Source organism: Oryctolagus cuniculus, chromosome 5 (assembly GCF_051225735.1).
Source record: "Oryctolagus cuniculus isolate XC-2025 breed Fujian yellow rabbit chromosome 5, ASM5122573v1, whole genome shotgun sequence".
NCBI classification, from domain to species: Eukaryota; Metazoa; Chordata; class Mammalia; order Lagomorpha; family Leporidae; genus Oryctolagus; species Oryctolagus cuniculus.
The window spans coordinates 52,743,288-52,767,156 of record NC_142871.1 but is presented as its reverse complement, the minus strand read 5'-3'; the positions used below and the strand labels follow the sequence as shown (position 1 = coordinate 52,767,156).

At 41.9% G+C, this 23,869-nt stretch overlaps 1 protein-coding gene and 1 pseudogene across 1 annotated transcript in view; one reads left to right on the top strand and one right to left on the bottom strand.

Annotated features, from left to right (window-relative positions):
- Positions 1-23,869, top strand: part of DCBLD1 (discoidin, CUB and LCCL domain containing 1) — a 76,724-nt gene that overhangs the window by 22,909 nt on the left and 29,946 nt on the right. The window contains exon 2 of the mRNA XM_017345333.4: positions 13,076-13,288. Coding sequence (XP_017200822.4) covers positions 13,076-13,288 — 213 coding nt within the window. The remainder of the gene's footprint in view (positions 1-13,075; positions 13,289-23,869) is intronic.
- On the bottom strand, positions 6,911-7,704 carry LOC127493141 (prohibitin 1 pseudogene; annotated as a pseudogene).

The following is a 23,869-nucleotide window of genomic DNA, read 5'->3' as shown; positions in this document are numbered from 1 at the left end:
AAGTGTCTTTATCTCAATATTGACAGTGTGCATATTCAACATGATAACAAGGTTAGAAAGTATAGTGTACTTAGAGATGGAAAAATTTCTCAATTTGTCTTCCGCTTAAGCAGTAGCAATGTGAACAATTAATCAACATCTTCACATTAGTGGTGAAGATCATCAGCCACTTTTCTCTGACTTTCTTATCCTGGACATCTATTAGACAGATTTAAAACAGCTATCCTAGACATGTTTAGCTCTACAAACAAGTTTTGCTGATAAGTTGTCATTTGTTAAATTAAGAAACTTCCCTTAACCAACGTGCCCAAAGCACTTGTAATTGAAAGGGAGCCGTGGGAAAAGTCTTGCTTTTGGTAATGAGCATCTTGGAGTGTAATTTCAGCATCAGTTTAGAAATCTTAAGACCAAAGACCACTTTTGCATGCCAGATCTTTAATCTCAAAAACCCCATCATGGGATCTCTCTCTGTGTCCCATTGTGCACACTCAGGAGTTCACCAGTATGTCCCACAGAACCCTGCTCCCAGGAAATGCCTAAAGAGGGAAGAATTGTCTGAGCAGTATTGCAAGGCACAGCCCTGCTAAGCTTCACTGCACTGTAAGGGCTCTGAGATGTCCCGTTGTGAAGAAAAAAGGAAGAGGGGAGTTGCATGCTTATTTATATTGCAACTCCAGCCTCTCAAGGACTTACTCTTTTTTTTTTTTTTAAGATTTTATTTATTTATTTGAGGAGGTAGAGTTACAGACAGTGGGAGACAGAGAGAAAGGCCTTCCATTCACTGGTTCACTCCCCAAGTGGCCACAACGGCCAGAGCTGCTGAGCTGATCCGAAGCCAGGAGCCAGGAGCTTCCACCAGGTCTCCCACGTGGGTGTAGGGGCCCAAGTGATTGGGCCATCTTCTATTGCTTTCCCAGGCCATAGCAGAGAGCTGAATCCAGAGGAGCAGCTGGGATTAGAACTGGTGCCCATATGGGATGCGGGCACCACAAGCAGAGAATTAACCTACTGCGCCACAGCACTACCCCAGGACTTACTATTAACAGAGGCACTTCAAGATATGCTGACTCAGCACTAAATAAGCATTAGATAAATATTGGGGAATACTTTATAATTAGACTTTCTCAGCAATTCAAAGCATTTAATGCACAGCCTCCTTCATCTGTACCACACCCAGTTATGGTTGCTAACTTTAAAAATGAAAACTGATACCCACAAAATGGATGACTTAAGATCATTCAAATAAATACAAAGCAATATTTTTGTTAATTTATTGCAAGGATACTTGAAAAAGGTCATGCAAATTTGAATTAAACGATGGATCTACTGTGGTGCATGCTTTTTTTTAAACCCATGCATACTTTTTGTCTTTTTATTTATTTATTTTTAAAGATTTATTTATTTATTTATTTGAGAGGAAGAGTTACAGACTGAGAGAGGGAGAGACAGAGAGAGGTCTTCCATCCATTGTTCACTACTGGAGCCAGGCTGATCCAAAGCCAGGAGCCAGGAGCTTCTTCCGGGTCTCCCATGCAGGTGCAGGGGACCAAGCACTTGGGCCAGCTACTGCTGCTTTACCAGCAGAGAGCTCAGAAGAAGAGCAGCCAGGACATGAACCAGCTCTCACAGGGAATGCCAACACCGCAGACAGAGGCTTAACCTCCTATGCCACAGTGCTGGCCCCTATTTATTTATTTTTAAAGATTTATTTATTTATTTGAAAGGAAGTTTACAGAGAGAGAGGGGACACAGAGAGATCTTCCATCCGCTGATTCAACCCCCATATCGCTGCAACAGCCAAGATTAGGCCAGGCCAAAGCCAGGAACCAGGAACTTCTTCGAGATCTCCCACATGAGTTCAGAGGCCCAAGCATTTGGGCCATCCTCCACTGCTTTCCCCAGGCGGATTAGCAGGGAGCTGGACTAGAAGTGGAGCAGCTGGTACTTGAATCAGTACCCATATGAGATGCCAGAGTTGCAAGCAGTGACTTAACCAGCTGTACCGCAACATCTCTTTATTTTAAATTTTCCAAATAATACTGAGAAATATAAAGAAGAATTCAGTGAACACACAGTTTTTTGTTTTGTTTTGTTTTTAGTAATTGTGTTCTTCTTGCGCTTTTTCAAGATCCTTAATTGGCATGGAATTCAAAATTTTACACCAAAATAGACTTATCTTTTTTTAAAAAAAAGATTTATTTATTTTTACTTGAAAGTCAGAGTTACAGAGAGAGGAGAGGCAGAGAGAGGTTTTCCATCCGATGGTTCACTCCCCAATTGGCTGCAACCGCCGGAGCTGCGCCGATCCGAAGCCAGGGGCCAGGAGCTTCCTCCAGGTCTCCCATCCGGTTGCGGGGGCCCAAGGACTTGGGCCATCTTCCACTGCTTTCCCAGGCCACAGCAGAGAGCTGGACAGGAAGTGGAGCAGCCGGGTCTCGAACCAGCACCCATATGGGATGCCGGCGCTTCAGGCCAGGGCATTAACCCACTGCACCACAGTGCCAGCCCCTAGACTTATCTTTCAATTTCTTTTTCCCATGAACTGTTTCAAGTACTTTGTGTGTGTAATATTTTTAAACAAAAATAATAGCAATTAATATACATTGTATATATACAATGTATATATACATTATATCATACTGTATGATTGTCTGTATACTAAATGTTGTATCTTTCACTGCTTTTGGTAATCCCATGAGTTGGGCAATATCATTGTTTCTAGATTAGAGATGATGAAATGGAGACTCAGAGAAGCCACACAGCCAGGATTGGGCAGGGCTGTGCTGGAAACCTGGCTTTGTAAAAATTGTACTCTGTACCCTCTTGAGCATATGGGAATAATTTATAAAACTAGAAAATGATAAGTGTGCAAACCTTCCTGCTCTATACTTGTAGCCCTTTCAATGATCTTTTACTTTTTAGTACAAGTCACGAGACTAGAGACTGGTCAAGAACTAAAGTGGTTTTCATTTACAGCACATTAAAGAACATTTAACTAGGTTCTGAGATGTTTTTCCTTCTGGTGTTAAAATTATAAAGCTTTTAAATATCTTAATATGGAAATTATTGATGTCTTGGCACACTGATGAAAGTAATCATAGGTTATGTAGGAACTCATTGATGGAAATTCTTGAAGTGATTTGGAAATGATTTGTTTCATTTTCACATTAAAACTGATTTATTTTGATTGATACCTTTAGAAAACATTGTGTTGAGAGTTTCCAAGGAGAGACTTTAGACAAATCCCTTGTGTTTCCTTTTTATATAACTTTCAAATGTCTTTCATCTACTAAGACAAGGGTATTATCATCTTCATTAAATCATTAGTCATACCATTAGCATCTGCTTAATATATGCTGAGAATAAGATTGAAACTTGGTCATGTGTTTTAGTCTGTAGCTGTGACTTATTTCAACATAGTATATTAACCATTTTCCTTTCAGGAAAACTGAATATTTCGAATAATTTTTTGAATGATTTTTCTGTTCTATTATCATAGCCTCTGTTTTATCTCTTTTTATTCTCACATAGCCACTTAGGCCCAACTGTCCTTCTTTTTCCATTCATTCCAGCAGTCCACAAAGCAAAAAGTTAGGTATAATTGGGGAACACCAAAGTTCATGAGACAGTATGGTTGACAGTGTATTTAGTGATACCTTGGGAAATCCATTTGCCTCACCATCAGACAAAGAACTCTGTAATAATTGCATACTCTCCTTTGTGGTTAAAAAGATTGTAGTCATCAAGAGCTTACTTGATCTTAGACATGGGAAGAAATTTTCTCACACCCACACATGAATGATGGTGTGTGTGCTGAAACCTGTGGTAACTTGAATATTGGAAAAGCAATGATACCACTGTAATGAAATCACGTTTCTAGAAATGGTTTCACTCTTGTGATATTTTAGAGTGCTCTTTCTCAAATTGCAGGTTGAGACCCATTAGTAACCAATGAAATCAATTCAGTATTCACAACTAGCATGCTTTCAGTAAAAAATGAAATGGAATAGAATAGGAAATATCACAGTGCATTACATATAATAAAAGAACTGTATCACTACACTTTTGCTTGTTGTTTATGGACACACATACACATATGCATACTTTAGATTGTGATGAAAAATCTATCTTCTAACTATGGGTCATAATTAAAATAATTTGAGGAAGCTAATTCTAGGTAAGATTAATCAATTAATTAATCAATCTGAAAAGTATTTTCACACTATTCATTTTATTGTATACTTAAAACTTTTCTATAAAAGTCTAAATCATGTTGTCTAGTATTGGCAGAAAAGAGCCCATACTAAGTACAACTTATTTTGCTTTTCTGTTGGTAGAACATGATTTTTTATCAAAGGGAAATAGTGTTTTAAGGAAGTCATTGTTTTGCTTTTTTGGTGGTTGGAATTAGAGTAGACTAAATAAAATGTTGGCTTGTGCATTCAAGCAATGAGGATTTGTTTTAAGCCTATTTAGAAAACAGCTCCTGAAGAGCTGATGTTAAATTCTAAAAGGTAAGGACTTATCCACTAATTTCAGGAATTTAGAGAATAGAATTTGAACCACCATCTCAGTTTTTGTTTCTGTCACTTTACTATCAAGAATTACATTTTTATTATTTCTGTCTTCTCATTGGCTGTGAAGTCTCTGAAGAGATAACTTAATTATATTAAATTCCTAGCTCTTTGTTGTGTGAATTTTTAATGACAGTTTGAGCATATTGGTTTACAGAGACTTCCTGTCTGTGTCAAAGGCTGATGCTCAAAGTAGATGTTAATGTTACAAAGAACATATGTGAAAATATTTTGTATTCTTAACTTATTTTCTGATTTAAATGTATTCATATTATAGAAACTTTAGAACATAAATATGTAAATAAAATAAAAATTCTCTGAAAAATCATGCCACAGAAATAGATACTTCAAGTGTCTATTTTTTATTATATATCCACATAGCTATAAAAATTTTCTTAGATGTTCATCAATTAACAACTAAGTAAAGAAAATGTGGCATATATACAAGATGGAATATTACTCGCCAGAAAAAAAGAATGAGATCCTGATATTCGCCACAAAATGGATGCAGCTGGAGTTCATTATATATTGAAATAAGCCAGACAGAAAGACAAGTTGCATATTTTCTTGCATATGTGGAAGTTTCCATACATAAATATATTTAAACTTTATATGTGTGTGTGTGTATATATATAAATATATTTAGTACAGAAAATGTGTAGGTGCCATACTGTTTGGTATTTGGATATTTATAAATGTTGTCTTCACTGAATTGTACCCCTTACATAATAATATACTCTTCTTTTTTTAAAAAATATTTATTTATTTTACTTGAAAATCAGAGTTACAGGCCGGTGCTGTGGCTCACTTGGCTAATCCTCCACCTGTGACACCAGCACCCCGGGTTCTAGTCCCAGTTGGGGCGCCGGATTCTGTCCCAGTTGCTCCTCTTGCAGTCCAGCTCTCTGCTGTGGTCCAGGAAGGCAGTGTAGGATGGCCCAAGTGCTTGGGCCCTGCACCCCATGGGAGACCAGGAGGAAGCACCTGGCTCCTGGCTTCAGATCGGTGCAGCGCGCGGGCCGTAGCAGCCATTTGGGGGATGAACCAACGGAAAAGGAAGACCTTTCTCTCTGTCTCTCTCTCTCTCTCTCACTGTCTAACTCTGCCTGCCAGATAACTAAATAAATAAATAAAAAAGAAAATCAGAGTTACAGAGAGGCAGAGGCAGAGAGGTTTTCTATCCACTGGTTCACTCCCCAAATGGCCACAATGGCCGAAGCTAAGCTGATCTGAAGCCAGGAGACTCTTTTGGGTCTCCCCCATGGGTGCAGGGGCCCAAGGACTTGGGCTATCTGCTGCTGCTTTCCCAGGTGCATTAGCAGGGAGCTGCATCAGAAGTGGAGCAGCCAGGACTTGAACCCACACCCATATGAGATGCTGGCACTGTAGGTGGCAGTTTTACCCTCTGTGCCATAGTAACAGCCCAATAATATACTCTTCTATCTTCACATCACAATCCTTGTCATGAATCCCATGTTGTGTGATATCAGTATCCCTAGTTTCATGAAAAATAGTTGTACATGTATGTTTATAATATTTATATATGAAGTGACTATGAGAAGTGATAACAATTGTTTAAAATATATTAATTTAAAAAATGTTTTAAAATTAAATTTTCTTCTTAAAACATGACTAACTTTCTTAGTACCACACTGCTTGAAGGTATCATAGTTTGACTGTTCCTCTGAAATTTAAATTATTTCCAAATGCTCAGGATTAAAATACCTAACTTCTGTATATAGATCACTTTGGGAATTCTAAAATATTTGCATGCTTGCATCTTTTTCTAAAACGTGCTCTTCATACATCAGTTTTATTTTTGTAAGGAGTTTTCAGGAGGTGGTCAGTTCAGTGTCACAAACCAACCTCGGCTCCAAGTAAATGCTGGGACTTAGGCCCATCATGGCGGGACCACCCTTGAAATATTCTAGAGTGGAACTTTCAGGCTGGGAAAGGAGGAAATGATGTATAGTTTAGTCATCATGTGCCTTGGCAATCGAATTACAGTTCAAAGGAAGGAAAAGATAAACATTGTGTAGTCGTTGCTTTTGAAGAGTAGACAGATTCCCTGTGGCGAAACTTCCTCCTTCTCTCTCTTTCCATGGCACCCGCCCCCCCCCCCCCAGCCCGCTTTGATGTTAGGTAGGTGGCAGTTTAATCTGGCTGTCATGCACCTGTGGCTCTCTGCCCACCACTTCCCAACACTACGTGCAGTTAGTCATAAAACCTGGTTTGATTTGTTTCTTTTAAAGAATTTTATTTCTTTTAATTTTTTTAGCCTGTGACTTTTACCATCCACCTACATCAACCATCAATATTTCCCCATCCTTTTTCATTTATTCTCCTTCTCCCACTCTTTTTACTAAATAAAAAAGTAAAAAAAAAAAAAAAGTGCAAAAGCTAGCTGCCTTCTGCTGCTCTGCCTTCACCACAAACCTGGCCCTCTCTGCTTCCTGCCAAGCCACTGGTTTGGCTTCCACTGCTTCTGTGAACTCCCTCCCGAAGGTCAGATGTGTCAAGGACACCCCATCCAGGATGAGGCCAAAGGTGGCCACGCGCTCTGTCAGGTCATCGCGCACCTGCCTGGATACCCTCTCTCTCTGGGTGATGAGCTTCCCGGCGTCAAAGTGCGCCATCGCGGACTTGAGGAGCTCCAGGGTGATAGACAGTAGGACGAGTTTATCATAGCGCTCTCGGATGCTGCTGAAGACGGTCGGAAGCTGGCTGGCCACCTGCCAGAAGAGGCTGCGCAGCGTGAAGTCGACGTTCTGTAGTTGTTTGCTGCCGGTGGTGGCCCACACATTCCACGGGCACGAGCGGCAAAGATAATTGATTTCTGCACCCACGGGATGAGGAAATGAGTTCCTTCTCCCCACCTGCACGCCACAGAACTGGTCAAAGATGACAGCTCTGTGCCCAGCATCCACATTCCATGAGGCAAAGTTCCCCACATCTTCAGCAACACTTATGGCTAGGCCGGACTTGCCAATGGACTCAAACACTTTGGCAGCCATGTCTCCTGCTGGAGCCGCTCACCGGCTTCCACTCCGACCTGCCCAAGAGTTAGTTCTCCAGCCGCACCTACTGCCTTCCTCAGCCTTCAGTGGTTTATCATCCATCAGTGACCGTGGTCCGAGGCAGTTTTATCTCAGTAGGGAGCTATTCTTTTCAATAGAAGATGTTGTGAGAGTATCTAAAGGGAGGGTTTGTTTGAAACAGCAGATGTTCAGGTGTTTTTCAAGATTAAACACAAATACACATGTGTAACAAAATCGGATAAAAAAGTAAGACAAAAAATGTTTTAAAACCCTTCAGGCGGGCTGGCGCCGCGGCTCACTAGGCTAATCCTCCGCCTAGCGGCGCTGACACACCGGGTTCTAGTCCCGGTCGGGGCGCCGGATTCTGTCCCGGTTGCTCCTCTTCCAGGCCAGCTCTCTGCTGTGGCCAGGGAGTGCAGTGGAGGATGGCCCAAGTGCTTGGGCCCTGCACCCCATGGGAGACCAGGAGAAGTACCTGGCTCCTGCCATCGGATCAGCGCGGTGCGCCGGCTTCAGCGCGCCGGCCGCGGCGGCCATTGGAGGGTGAACCAACGGCAAAGGAAGACCTTTCTGTCTCTCTCTCTCACTGTCCACTCTGCCTGTCAAAAAAAAAAAAAAAAAAAAAAACCTTCAGGCATAGCTAGTACTTATGGGAATTATAGTCTGGGATCTGCCAACATTAAGGAAAGGTAATATGCATTTATTTTTTCCTCTCTCTAGACTGAGGCTTTTGTTATAAGTCCCTCAAGAGACACAGTACTTCATCATACTTAGACAAGGGTAAGAAATTCGGATAATGGATTTAGAACTAAGGGGCTTAGGAATAAAATTGACCTTTACTGGTGTTATTCCATATAGATATTTTCAATTAAATTTGTGTACATGCTTTGTTTCATTTTTAAAAAGTTTAATAGATAACAGGATGACAAAATCCAAATAGTATAGAAATACATAAAATAGAAAAATAAAGAACCCTAATTTCTACCCCTAGCTAGTCAAACTTGACAGGTAAAATATATTTCAATTTTTAAAAACATTTTTATTTGACAGGGATATAGACAGACAGCAAGAACTCCCATCCATTGGTTCACTCCCCCAAATTCTTTAAATGTCTAAAACTGGGCCAGCACTGAAGCTGGGAACTAGGAACGCAATCCAGGTCCCACTTGGGTTGCAGGTACCAAATTACCTGAGTCATCACTGATGCCTCCCAGGATCTAAATCAGCAGTAAGTTGGAATCAATAGCTGGAATTGGGTATGGAACCCAGCGATTTTGATATGTGATGCAGGTGTCTTAAGTACCAGGATAAATGCCTGTTCCTTTTTAATTTTTTAGTTAAAGTTTTTGTGTTGAAATAATTGTAGATCACATAGTCTTTTCCCATTTTCCTCCAGTGACATCTTGCAAAACAGTAGTACAATAATACAGCTACAATATTGATGCACAAGATTTGGAACATAAACTGATAGATTTTTAAGTGAATTTTGCCTTCTTCTTTGCCAGTGATTCTCAGATGATTGGCAACCTGAGTGTCAGGATGAGGTCATGGGAACATTGCTTCTCTATTGTTTTTCATTTGCATGCATCTGCCTTATTCAATACATGATACCACGATCATTTTCTGTCCTCAGCAATTTTTCATTTTCCCTTGTGGCATATTCCTGTCTACTCCTTTGAAGTCATCAAAACTGGGGAAGAGAAATAAGAGTGAAAATTCCTGAGTGGTTAACATGCACAGAATAGATTGATTATGCTAATGCTTGCCACAGAAAACTCCATACTCTACTTCCATAAGCAAGAGTGAAATTGCACCTTCTGATGGCAGTTTGCTTTTCAATAAGTCAGGACTCAGCAGGAAAAGGGAAGTTTTCCCAAGCAAGCACAGATCCCTGTGCATGATAATTATGGGAATGTGGGAGACAAACCTGTCTCTTCTGCCATCATCACTGGGTGAAAGTTTCCCGTTGGGCTTTGGAGTAGAAGAGGCTGGAAAGAAAGATAATTACACAGAGTTGAATAAAAGTGACATCTTGGGATTTTTCTTTGTCATGACATCATTTTATTTTAAATAAAATTTAGAATACAATAATCATATGTAGGTTGACATAATGCTCTTCATTTTATGATTCACTTTGTTTTCTTTTAAAAGTTTTCTCTTTGTTTTGTCTTAGTAAAGGAGAATTTCATTGCACTAAGAAAAGAGGCATTCAGGCATTTGGCCAGCTGATTGCTTGGTGTGCTGTGTAATAGGTACCTGCATAGATGTTTGTTTCATACTCTGGTTTTCCTGTGGCTTCTCTATCTGGGTACACAAATCAGCCCTACAACAGGGGAGCAAGTGACAGACATGAGTAACAAGGACCTGGTGGGGAGTAAAGGTGCTTGTCTCCTTTTAAGTGATGGCTGCAGTTTCATTAGTTCTGGGAGAATGCCTGCTCACGTGTAGTTGTCATATCATCCAGTTTTCAAAAGAAACTGTAAATTGGATTTTTTTTTTAAATTAAAGTGTTTAAAACTCTCCTTCTGTCTGTTAGCATCAATGATCCAGTCACTTCTGGACTCAAAAACCTTGGCTTTTTTTTTCCCCCCTTCCTTTTGTCTTTCTTACTATGGGTAGCCCAAACCTGAGTTTCAATTCTTTTTCTCTTGTGATTATTTCCGTTTTTCTTAACCTTCCATGCCATTCCAGCTCCCCCATTCCTAGCCTTCCTCTTGCTATTCTGGTCCAGATCCCCCTACTACCAACCCCAGTTGCTGGAGTATTCTCTAACCAGGCTGATCATCTTTTCTCATACCTCTTTCATCGTCTCTACTCAGAAAAATTCTGTGGGTCCAGCAACGTTCCTGCACAAGTTCTGCTGGAATCCCAAAGTTTCATAGCAGTTTTGACTTAGCTGACTTGTTTTGCCATCTAGTACCCTGGCAAAAGCTGCCTGGGGTCTTGTGGAACTTTTTGGAAAATGGATAGATCTTTCCCTAGTCCTTGGCTGTGAGACGAGAGGTCCTGGATTCTGTAGCTCCCACCTTCCTTACACCTTCCCCCATACACACACATTTTGATTAGGGCTCTGTTCCCATTTGGGCTGGAAGCCTCATAGCAAGAAGGAAATGGAATAAGGGAAGACTCCAACTGACTCCAACTCTAACTAAGGAATAGGGTCAGAAGGAAGAGGGCTGTTCTGTGCTCTTAAATTCCCAGTGTTCCCCAATTGAGGCTTCTCCATGGCAGCTTTTGGCACAGAGAGGCCTTCTTTTACTACCTCAGAGAGTTTTTTGTTCAACAGATTCTGCTTTCTCTCCCTCCAGCTGAGTCCAGAAATTCTTGCTGTTTTTATGTAAGGCCATCTTGACCACGGATATCTTGAAACCTGATTGCATTGTGTATTCTTTCACTTTGTAACCCACCCAATTGTGCATTTAGATATTTGTGTGATAAAGTTGATCTCTTTAATCAGCTGGAGTGACTTGTTGGTTAATCAGTGAACTTCTACTTTCAGAACACTTATGCTAACTTCTTAAGAAATTACTGATAATTCACTGAATTCAAATTCTCTCTGAACTTTCTCCTTTTTTTTTTTTTTTTTTTTTTTTTTTTTTTTTTGACAGGAAGAGTTAGACAGTGGGAGAGAGAGAGACAGAAAGAAAGGTCTTCCTTTTCCGTTGGTTCACCCCCCAAATGGCCACTATGGCTGGCAGGGCCCAAGCACTTGGGCCATCCTCCACTGCCTTCCTGGGCCACAGCAGAGAGCTGGACTGGAAGAGGAGCAACCAGGACAGAATCCAGCACCCCAACCGGGACTAGAACCCGGGGTGCGGGCACCGCAGGTGGAGGATTAGCCAAGTGAGCCGTGGCACTGGCCTGAACTTTATCCTGAAATAGCACACAGCACCTAGAATTATTTATCTGAATATGTTACTTGCTACTGTTTCACGCAGAGTTCTGTGAAGCAATCTTTGCTGCATGTCCAATAGTTAATATCATGTCTGGTGGGGTAGGCACTCAATGCAGTGGATCAATGGACTCTTCTAATGCTACATCCAGAATCTATCAGGAATCTTAGATTATGTGGCTGTCTTTAATCAAAGCATAAATGTATAATGATGGCTAGGCTCATTTCCTAGCTGCATGGCTCTCAGCATAAGCCTGAGATTCTATCAGGAGCTTCTTATATTCAGTAACCTCCTGAAATGAGTAATATTATTATTGCACCTTATGATGTGACATTGACTTCAGTGATAACCTGGCACATGTATGAATGCAAAGGGCATGGGGTACTTGCTAAGGCTTTCCAATCTAATATAAAAACATTTTAAAATATGTATGTGTTTTATTTTCATCTATTTGAAAGAGAAAGAGTGAATGAATCTTCCATCTGATGGTTCACTCTGCAAATGCCTGAAATGGTCATGGCTGGGTCAGAATGTGCCTATAAGCCCAGAATTCCATCTGGATTTCCTGTGTGGGTGGCAGGGACCCAAGTATTTGGACCATCATTTCAGGACCTCTCAGGACACATTAGCAGAAAGTTGGATTGGAAGTGAAGGGGCTGGGACTCCAGCCAACACTCATATGGAATGTAGGTGCCACAGCAGCAGCTTAACCTGCCATGTCCCTACATGAAGCATTTTCATCGACAAGAGTAAACTTGGGAAGAGTGAGCTGGGAAGCGAGAAATGAACAATTCAAAATAATAGGTGCTACTTCATAGTTTAATAACCATTTATTAGCTCTTATTTCTCTCCAAAAAATGAAATACATAACTTGGAAGTCATAGTAGACTCTCAATCCTCAGAAAGAATCACTGGCACTTAATTTTTTTTTAGAAACTTTTTATTTAATGCTTATAAATTTCATGAGTACATCTTTAGGAATATGGTGATTCTTCCCACCATACCCACGCTCCCACCCCCACTCCCTCTCCACTTCCTCCTCCCTCTCCCATTCTCAGTCCCATTTTCCATTAAGATTCATTTTCAGTTGACTTTATACACAGAAGACCAACTCAATACTAAGTAAAGATTTTAACTATTTGCATACGCCCACACACAAACACAAAATATAAAGAACTGTTTGAGAACAAGTTTTACAGTTAATTCTCATGGTAAAATTCATTTAGGACAAAGGTCCTGCATGGAGAGTAAGTGTACAGTGACTCCTGCTATTAATTTAACAATTAACACTCTTATGTATAATGTCAGTGATCACCCGAGGCTCTTGCCATGAGCTGCCCAGGCTATGGAAGCCTTTTGAATCCACAGTCTCCGTCACTATTTAGGCAAGGCCATAGGCAAAGTGAAAGTTCTCTCCTCCCTTCAAATAAAGTGCATCCTTCTTTCCACTGGGGTCTCATTCACGGAGTCCCTTCATGTAGGACATTTTTTTTATGTCACTGTATCTTTGCTTTCCATGCCTGAAATGCTGTCATAGCATTTACTTCTCTCACTCTTTCTTTTCTACCAGGTGATGGCTGTGGGCACATTGTGACCTATCAGGACAGTGGCACAATGACGTCTAAGAACTACCCAGGGACTTATCCCAATAACACTGTGTGCGAAAAGACTATCAGAGTCCCAGAGGGGAAGAGACTGATTCTGAGGTTGGGAGACTTGGATATTGAATCCAAGACCTGCGCTTCTGATTACCTTCTCTTCACCAGCTCTTCGGATAAATACGGTAAGAAAAGAGACCTGAATTTTGAGAGCAGGGCAACATTTGAGCTGTGGAGAGAGGGCAAGTAGAGTGGGAGTTAACTGGGAAAATTTGAAGAGAAACTTACTTTGTGTGAATTCCCAGGGTACTTTATATAGATGTATGCATTTGCTTCATAATCTGAAGCAACAAAAAAATTTCTAAGGAGATATTAGCGTTGGATGTGTCTCAGCAGCTTTGTGAGAGCTTCAGTCCTGCTGGGAAGAGAGTTAAATAAATGTGACATTTGGCAAAGATAGCTGTCGTGCATTCAATCATTTGACAAAAATTTATTGGATAGTGACCTTGTGTTCCAGGTTCTCTGTAAAGAACTGGGAAGTAGACGTGACAAAAACAAAGTTGTCATGGAGCTTACATTTGGAGCTGCACGTGGGTGGGGCAGGCAGAAGAGAAACAAATGCATCCATAATATGAGAGTGAGAAGGAAAAATGAGAGATGCTAAAGTGACATTGTGTTTTTTAATGTGCAGTGGGATGGTCAGTGAGATTTCTCCAAAATAGGGGCATTTGAGCCTCAATGAAGTGAGGAGTAGGCTATGAGGTATGACTGGGGTCAGAATCTTCTAGGTAGCAGCAAGTGCAAAGGACAGTTCCTCAAATTAATTTTGAATTTTAGCTTTTTGTGCTTTCCTGTGAGCTGTTAGCATGCTGGAGCCCAAAACTGCCATAGCAGTGACCCTTTAATGTTAAGCCCAGAAAACAGTTTCCGGTTAGGAAATTTGGAAATAAAGACAAAATCCTATATACAGGTTGTTTTGACTTTGGGGATTTTCTAAAAATTCTCCCTGCATGCAACTCCAAAAATGACACAAGTTTTTAGGTAAGCTCCTGTGTGTATGCTGTCTCGTTCTACAGGTGATTTCTCAAATGCACAGCCTTCCTGCCTGTCTCTACCTCCGGCCCCAGGGTTATCTTCTCACACCCATTGCTTCCTCCCACAGGTTAGAATCCCAGAGCAGGATTAGAATCCCTGATAGAGATGAATCTGAGTTCTAAACTTATTTAATCTCCATGGGGAAAGAGTGATCTAAGATTTTTTGTCCCTGGGAATATTATGTCTATTTTAATGATGGCTAAATTACTCTGACAGAGTCAAGGTGATGGTATTTATATTATTGGTTGCAGCTTTTTAACTGGAGTTTGACTCATCATAAAAATAAAATTCCAGGAATGCTTAAGACCCCTGGGAGCACTTATTGTTAAGTTACCACTGGTAATCAAATATTTAACTTATGGAGGTGCTTGTCAGAGTCTTGCCCTAAATAGAGGTTATTGTTCAAGTTCCCAAGGTGGATGAGAGTCAGAGCTACATTGAGAAATGTGAGGACAAGGTCTGCAGGGCCAGAGTCAGCTCTTTCACTGTGGTAACTACAGGGCAGTATCTATCTTGACCAGAAGAGGAGTGGTTAATTGCACCTCCTGACAGAGCAACAGAGTCATCATCTCTGTTGCCTTGGTGATGTGAGAGCAGCTAGGAAGGGGAGGAAGCTTTCCCAAAACAAGCATTGCAGAATGATTGTGGCTTCCCCTCACCAAGGAGCTTCCTCCATCATCCTTGAAGTGTATTCACAAATATACCGAAGGAAGAAAAGCGTGGGATTAGGGGTCAGCGTTATAGCTCAGTGGAATAACCCATTGCCTGCAATGCCAGCATCCCACATGGGAGCATTGGTTTTGAGTCCTGGCTGTTCTGCTTCCCATCCACCTCCCTGGTAATGCACCTGGGAAAACAACAGATGAAGGCTCACGTACTTGGGCCCCTGTCACCTGGATGGATTCCAGGCTTCTGGTTTTGACGTGGCCCAGCCCTGGCAGTTGCAGCCAATTGGGAAGTGAACCAGAGGATGGAAGTTCTCTCTGTCTCCTCCTTTCTCTCTGTATCACTATACCTTTCAAAAAATAAATAAATAAAATAAAATAATCTTTTAAAAAAAGAATTGAGACATTCCTTAAACTAGGTTGCAAAATGATTGTGATTTGCCTCAAGGTGCTGTCCTCTGCAAATTTCTAGGTTCTTGATTTTCAAGACATAGGTTCCTTACTAGGAGTTGGATAATGAATTGCCATTCACTTGTAGCAATGAAACCAAGTAAATTAATATTTCCCTTTAAGGTTTTTTTTAATATAAAGCTGTATTTGTCTTTTATAAACATAATATACATTTGTGTTTTGCTATAGAAAAACATATTCAATACATGTTGTATGCAAGGCACACACTTAGCCCCAAGGTGTATGTTCTAGAACCCTCACAACCACTCATCTAGACAAATATAATTCACTCCTTTCTACAGAGAAATTGAGGCACATGACGATTAGGTAGCATGCTGAAGATCACACAGCCAGTTATGGGGTGGAAGGAAGATTTGTACCTATGTCTTTGTGGCTCCAAGACATCAATTTTTACTGCTCTCTCCTACTTCTACTATATTGAATTATTACCCTTCTTAAATGGACTAGCCCATTATTACATTATATAGCAAGTTTGTCTAAAACACAAAGTGTAAATAAATAATATTTTTGGTTATTTTTTTAATTTATTTTATTTATCCCCCCCAAAGAAACCTTTTATTAAAGGAATACAGACTTCATGCATTTCATAAGTACAACTTTAGGAATATGGTGATTCTTCCCACCATACCCTCCCTCCTACCCACTCTCTCACCTCTTCTCCTCCTCCCTCTCCCATTCCCAGTCCCATTCTCCAATAAAATCCATTTTTGATTAACTTTATACACAGATGACCAACTCTATACTAAGAAAAGAGTTCAACAATTTGCATGAAAAAAACCCAAAACTTTGGTTGAGGATATTCTTAAGATAAAATATTTAATGATGCTCATAATTTCTCTCCTTTATGTCTACTTTACAGATTTCCATTCACCAAAACCATTAACCAGACCTATATTTCAAGCTAAGTTTGGACCTCTCTTAGGGATACAAAGGAGGAAGAAGCAGAAGTGCTTTGTCTTCCTGTGGCTGTTGTTTAAGGAATGAGTGGTCCTGTATGGCTGTTGTCCCCTCCCTGGGAGGGTACCTCTTCAGCACCAGACCCGGCATAACAGTAGAGATGACCTCAATGCCAGTGCAGGCCCCCAAGATCCACGCTCTGTTACCTGAGCCAGTGGTGGAAGGGCAATCCCCATTAAAATGTGGCAGGGAGGAGGATGTATGTTCTGGAATGACTCCTGTCATTCCAATAGAGGATGGCTTCTAAAAACCATATGTGTGGCTGAAATACCTATATAGTTCTAGCTTACCCAGCATGATATTTTTCTGTTAATCGTTAAAACTCATTGCCAAGGAATTTTAAGGTTCAAAAATTATCAGAATGTTAAATATGGAGTTAATGATTTGAGAAAGAATGTTTCTGGCATTGGTGTTTTCGTATCCAGGGGCTAGTGCTGTGGCATAATCGGTAAAGTCTGCAGTGCAGGCATCCCATGTAGATGCTGGTTCAAATCCCAGCTGCTCCACTTCTAATCCAGCTCCTTGCTAATGTGCCTGGGAAAGCAGTAGAATTCTTAGGCCCCTGCACCCACATATGGGAGACCTGAAAGAAGCTCCTGGCTCCTGGCTTCAGATCGGCCCAGCTCCGGCCATTGCAGCCATTTGGGGAGTGAACCAGCGGATGGAAGACCTCTGTCTGTCTGTCTGTCTCTCTCTCTCTCTCTCTAACTCTGCCTTTCCAATAAATAAATAAATATTTCATAAAGGGGAGTTTGAGGTACAAATGCATATTTTAAAAATTTATTTATTTATTTTTATTAGAAAGGCAGAGTTACAGAGAGAGAGAGAGAGAGAGAGGGAGGGACACAGAGAGAGAGAGAGAGAGAGAGAGAGAGAGATCTTCCATCTGCTGGTTCACTCCCTAAATGGCTCCAACAGCCAGAGCTAGGTCAATCTGTAGCCAGGGACCAGGAGCTTCCTCCAAGTCTCCCCTGTGGCTGCAGAAGCCCAAGCACTTGGGCCATCCTTCGATGCTTTCCCAGGCACATCAGCAAAGAGCTGGATCAGATATAGAGCTGCTGGATATCAAACTGGCAACAATATGGGATCCCAGCATTGCAGGCAGTAGCTTAACCCACTGTGCCACAATGCTGGCCCCGCCCCCGTATATCTTAACAGAATGATGCCTGACACACAGAAAGCCCTCCGTAAATGTTAGCCACCATCATCACTGCCCCTCCTCCCTCTCCCCACCCTCCCTGATTGTCTCCCATACTGTTTAGTCTTGTTCCAAGATGTTTGTGGGTCCCCTTTTCAATTCCCTGAGCACAGGCTAACACTAAGCGGAGGTTGAGCTGCAGCTTTCCTTCTCCTGGTACATTTCTTTTTTTTTTTTTTTTTTTTTTTTTTAGGTTTATTTTATTTATTTAAAAGAGAGTTACAGAGAGAGGTAGAGACAGAGAGGGAGGTCTTTCATTTGCTGGTTCACTCCCCAGATGGCCACAACGGCCGGAACTGCGCTGATCCAAAGCCAGGAGCCAGGAGCTTCTTCCGGATCTCTGACATAGGTGCAGGGGCCCAAGGACTTGGGCCATCTTCCACTGCTTTTCCAGGCCACAGCAGAGAGCTGGATCAGAAATGGAGCAGCCGGGAATTGAACCGGCGCCCATATGGGATGCCGGCACTTCAGGCCAGGGCATTAACCCTCTGCACCACAGCGCAGGCCCCTCTCCTGGTACATTTCTGACTGAATAGTTTGCCCACATCATTCCAAGCAAGGGCCCAGAGCTAGCTCCATATATTTTCTTGATCCAACCTTATGAGAGAAGCCCCCAGTATGTCCAGTTTGGCCTATTTATTTATTTATTTATTTATTTCACTGCTACCGCTAGTCTCTATCTTTTCATCCATTTCTTATTGAAGGAATCTCCTGACTTTGTCCTCTGTCCTCTTGCCAGTCTTCATTCCCTGCAGGCCATCCAAGGTTTTCTTGTTAAATATTATAATAATCTCTTTCCTGATTTCTTCCATGTTGATCATGCTGCCAGTTAGAGAAACTTGCCTACATGGCATTCAGACCTCACCTGGCTCTCCCTTCTATGCCTTCCTGTATAGTTTCACCCCCCAATCTCTATGCCTTTTCCTAACCACATCATACAAGTTCATGCTGCAACACATTTTCTTTTTTTTAAAGATATGCTTATTTATTTGAAAGGCATAGTTACAGGGGTTGAAGGGGGATGGAGAGAAAGAGAGATCTTCTATCCTCTGTTTTACTCCACAATGGCCGCAGCAGCTAGAGCTGAGCCAGGCCGCAGCCAGGAGCCTGGAACTCCATCTGGAACTCCAACATAGGTGCAGGGGGCCACATACTTGGGCCATCATCCTCCACTGCTTTCCCAGGCATGTTACCAGAGAGCTGGATTGGAAGTGACTCAAACTGGTGCCCAGTGGCTTACCCTGCTATGCCACAACACTGGCCCTCTTTTTAAGAAACTTTTCCTCCCGGTACATTTTGATATTTGTTGATACTGCTCCTTCTTATGCCCTGCTTTTTTTCCCTCCCTTGCTATTCCTGTTCGCTCTAACACACACACACACACACACACACACACACACACTCTTCACAGTAAAAACATACTCTTCAAATGTCAAATCCAGGTTACCTATCCTAGAACCTTCTCTGATGTCCATCAGTTTTTGTCATTCTCTCTTCCAAACATTCTGTAGGTCACCAATTTCAGATTGAAATAATTAATTTACCTTCTCTACTAGACGTGAGGTTCCCTAAGCCAGAAATTGCATTTTGTTCATCCTTTTGAAAAAAAACTTATGTATATACTTTATTTATTTGAAAGGTAAGAAGACAGAGAGAGAGGGAGAAAGAGTGCCAGCAATGACTAGGGCCAGGCCACGTCTATCCACATGGATAGCAAGGACCCAACTACTTGAACCATCACCTGCTGCTACACAGGTGCACATTAGATGGAAGATGAAGCATGAACCCAGGACTCGAATGTAGGTGCTGTGATATGGAATGCAGGCATCCCAAGTATCATCTTAACTGCTATGCCAACCACCATCCCATTCATTTACTGTTCCCCACAGTTTAGCATGGTCATGCCATTACAGATAACCAGTCAATGTTTAATGAGGCAGATTGCATGTACCTTGATTTGGGGCAATATATATTAAACATAATATATTTAAAATCTGATTTTTTTATAGAACATAAATTAGAGTATCATCATTCACATTGTAGGAAGATTCATAGTAAATTCCTTCTATAAACATCCCTTCTACATTTTTTTAAAGATTTATTTTATTTATTTGAAAGACAGAGTTACAGAGAGAGATAGAGACAGAGAGAGGTCTTCCATCCACTGGTTCACTCCCCAGATGGCCACAAAGGCCAGAGCTGAGCTGATCCGAAGCCAGGAGCCTCCTCCGGGTCTCCCATGTGGGTGCAGGGGCCAAAGGACTTGGGCCATCTTCGACTGCTTTCCCAGGCCACAGCAGAGAGCTGGATCAGAAGAGAAGCAGCTGAGACTAGAACTGGCGCCCATATGGGATGCTGGCGCTTCAGACCAGGGCCTTAACCCACTGTGCCGCAGCGCCGGCCCCTCCCTTCTACATTTAAAAATTTACTTTACTTATTTAAAAGGGAAAGTTACAGAGAGAGTACGGAGATGGAGGTCTTCCACCTGCCAAATGGCTGCAATAGCCAGGGTTGGGCCGGGCTGAATCCAAGAGCCTAGGGCTGCATCTGAGTCTCCCACATGGGTGTCAGGGGCCCAAGTATTTGGGTCATTATCTGCTGCTTTTCCAGGGGCATTAGCAGGGAATTGGATTGAAAGTGAAGCAGCTAGGACTCAAACCGGTTTCCATATGGGATGCTGGCATCGTAAGTAGTGGCATAACCTGCTATGCCACACCAGCAGTCCTTATCCCTGCGGCATTTAAGAAAAAATTTTAGGACTATACTTTTATATGGAAAAGACTGAAATAGTGTAGAAGGTGCCTGTGATTAAGCATTGACCTATGTGCAATGTGCAGGCTTAGTACCTTCCAATTAGCTTGCTTAACCCCCACAATAGCACTGCCAGAGAGGTTCTGTTATTAACCTCTACATGCATGGAAGTAAGCCCAAGGAGGTCAAGTCAGTTGCAGAGGATGGAGGATTCAAGTCTGTGCTTCTGACTCTGGAGGCCCTGCTCTTTTTTTCTTTTTTTCTTTTTTTTTTTTTTTTTTTGCAACTGTATTTTTTTTATTTAGTAAATATAAATTTTCAAAGTACAGTTAATGGAGTACAATGGCTTCCCCCCCCCATAATTTCCCTCCCACTCGTACCCCTCCCATCTCCCGCTCCCTCTTCCATTCCGTTCACATTAAGATTCATTTTCAATTATCTTTATATACAGAAGATTGATTCAGTACATATTAAGTAAAGATTTCATCAGTTTGCACCCACACAGAAACACAAAGTGTAAAATACTGTTTCAGTATTATTTATAGCATTACTTCACAATGCACAGCACATTAAGGATAGAGATCCTACATGAGAAGTAAGTACACAGTGACTCCTGTTGTTGACTTAACAATTTGACACTCTTGTTTATGCGTCAGTAATCTCCCTAGGCTCTAGTCATGAGTTGCCAAGGCTATGGAAGCCTTTTGAGTTCGCCGACTTGGATCTTATTCTGACAGGGTCATAGTCAAAGTGGAAGTTCTCTCCTCCCTTCAGAGAAAGGTACCTGTCGCTCCCCCTTTTCGTGGAGGAACGACACAGGACCCTGCGCTGTTCTTTCGTCTGCTCGGCCCTCCCCGGGTTTGCTGCTGGTTCTTCCCGGGTTGGCTACTATCCCTTCCACCTCCGTGGAAGGGCAGTTCCCCCTGGCCGCATTCCCCACTTCCGCAGGGGAGCGGCACACCGCCGGCCGGCTCTCTCGGGGGCTGCACGGGTGTTCCTTCAGCTAGATGTTCCCCTTAGATGTTCCTGGTGCATGCCGTCTCTCTCCTCCTTTATAGTCCTCCTCCGCCAATCCTAACTTGGCTGCCCACACGCCGAGTACGCTGCTCTCCTCCAATCAGGAGCAAGTCCTACAGTTTATTAGTTGAACTGGAGGCAGCTGTGCGGAAGCTGTTTACTTCTCTCCCAGCGCCATATTGTGGGAGAGCAGATGCATAGAATAAGTCTTAATTCCAGTAACTCTGTCTAGTCCGGGTTGCTCCCCACAGTACCTCCTTATTTGATGGAGGCCCTGCTCTTAAACACTACACCACTCCAGATCTATGCAGTCAATGACATAGAATCCCCTGGCTGGGGCTGAAGAAAAGCTGATTTGTGGTTCTTTTTGAGTCAATGGCTGGAAGAGATGGAAACTTCTCCGGGCCTTCCTGTGTACTCTCCTGGAAATAAAATGGGGTTCTGAGAAATTACTCGCTTATAGAATACTGGTACAAGTTAAAGTCAAAAAAATACTAAGAGGAGGCATGGCGGCCAGTAAAAAGTAACCAATTTACTACAGTATCCTAATTGCAACCAGTTGAATTAGCCATGTTTAGAGATATGTTCTGCACTATAGGAAAATCAGAAAGTTCAAGAATTGTTCTCCCACATTTCCTGTACATCCACCTCCTCCCCCAGTATTTTTTTAACCATTGTCAGTGACTTAGAAGTGCAGTGATGTCAAGTCAAATTGTAATGTTTATATTAAACTAGGAACAAGAGAAATGGCAAAAGTAGAAAATAATAATAAGGGCTTTTAAAAATTGTTTATTTTTATTTATGTACAAAGCAGAACAACAGATAGAGATTGGCAGAGAATTCCATCCACTGGTTCACATCCCCAAATTCCCGCAATAGCTGCAGCAGGGCCAAGCTGATACCAGCAACCTAGAACTCAGTCTGGGTCTCCTGCTTGGGGGCAGGGACCCAAGTGCTTCAGTCATCACCTGCTGCCTTCCAGAGTATGCATTAACAGGAAGTTGGATGGGCAAGAGAGCCAGGACTTGAATCCAGGTACTCTGATATGGGATGTGGACATCCCAAGTAGCAGCTCAACCATTGTGCCAAACAAACACCCAGTACTAAGTGTTTTGACTCATGATCACAACATGGTTTCTGTGGTCAGTTTTTTAGAACGGTATGAATCTAACATTCTGGTCTCATTATTACATCTTATCTGTTGATTTGGTTTTTTTTTTTAAGTCCAAAAGGGAACAAAAGACAAAATTATCAGCCTCTATTTTATAAATGATTTAGGTATCTCAGATACATTATGGAATAGAATGCAAAATTCTGAGGACTTCTGGCCAGCGTTGTGGCATAGTAGGCTAAACGCAGTAGAAGATGGCTCAAGTGCTTGGGCCCCTGCACCCACGTGGGAGACCCGGAAGAAGCTCCTGGCTCCTGGCTTCGGATTGGCTCAGAACCAGCCATGCTGATGGAAGGCCTTTCTCTTCATCTCGCCCTCTGTAGCTCTACCTCTCAAATAAATAAATAAAATCTTAAAAAAAAAAATTCTGAGGACTTCTAAAGATGACACAAAGGCCTTTGAAGAAATCTCCGGCTTGTGGAGAGCTGTTTAAGGCTGCAAACACCCTAGAAGTACATTTTCTCTAAGACTTTGAGCTACTTTGCTAGAAATTCTTGAAAAGGACTATTTTCTGGGTTTTTTTTGTTTGTTTGTTTTTTGCTTTGCCTTTTATTACAAGACAGAATTTAGGAAGAATCATAACCATAAAAAAGTTTATATGAGCCAGAATGTTCCACTCTAGGTATTTCATTAACATTCTTCCCTCTCCTCCTCCTCCTCCTCCTTCCCTCAAATGCTTCCCTAGAGATTGCACTGTGATTCAGTTTCAGTAATTGCCATCTTTTGTGGGGAAAGAAGTAATGGCTTAGATGGGGAGTGAGCTCCAGTGTGGAAGCACTTCTTGACCTGGGTCCCATAGCCCCAAGGAAAGCTGCACCTTTGTCCAGGAATCTGCCTGGTTCATTTATCATCTGTCACTGATTTTTGCCTGGGAACCAGAGACCAAAACTCCCCAGGGATACCACTCATACATTGTTGTGTGACCATGGTTTTAATAGCACAGTCCAGGAATGTCCCTTTTTTATGTTAATTTTCCTCTTTTTCAAAGAAAATGGCCCTGAAAATTCTGTAATTTTGTACAATGACCCTACTGCAATTAGCAAGCAAGGACAAACCCTGCCATTTGACTGCTTTGAAAAAACAAATGGAAAACAGACACAAATCTAGGGATGTCTGCAGCTTCAGCATTTCAGGAGACTGTTTTATCAGCATGGCTCTGAATACATATCTGGGCTGCTCTCAGGACCGTGTTCCTGGCAGCTGATAGTGTGCCCTGAGGCTGGCCCCACCAGTGGCACTCCCAGGAACGGTCACCAGGATAATCGGACAGGCTGTTATCTGCCATGGGAAATGACTTGTTTGTATGATTCAGACAGAGCTTCATAAAATTGGGGGTTTTCAGGTAGATTTTTTTATTGTAGTTTCTTTTTGATTTAGGACAGATGTCTCTCAAAAGTTAGGTTCTTACTTGGTTTCTTAGTGTTTTTAGCCACTATTGATA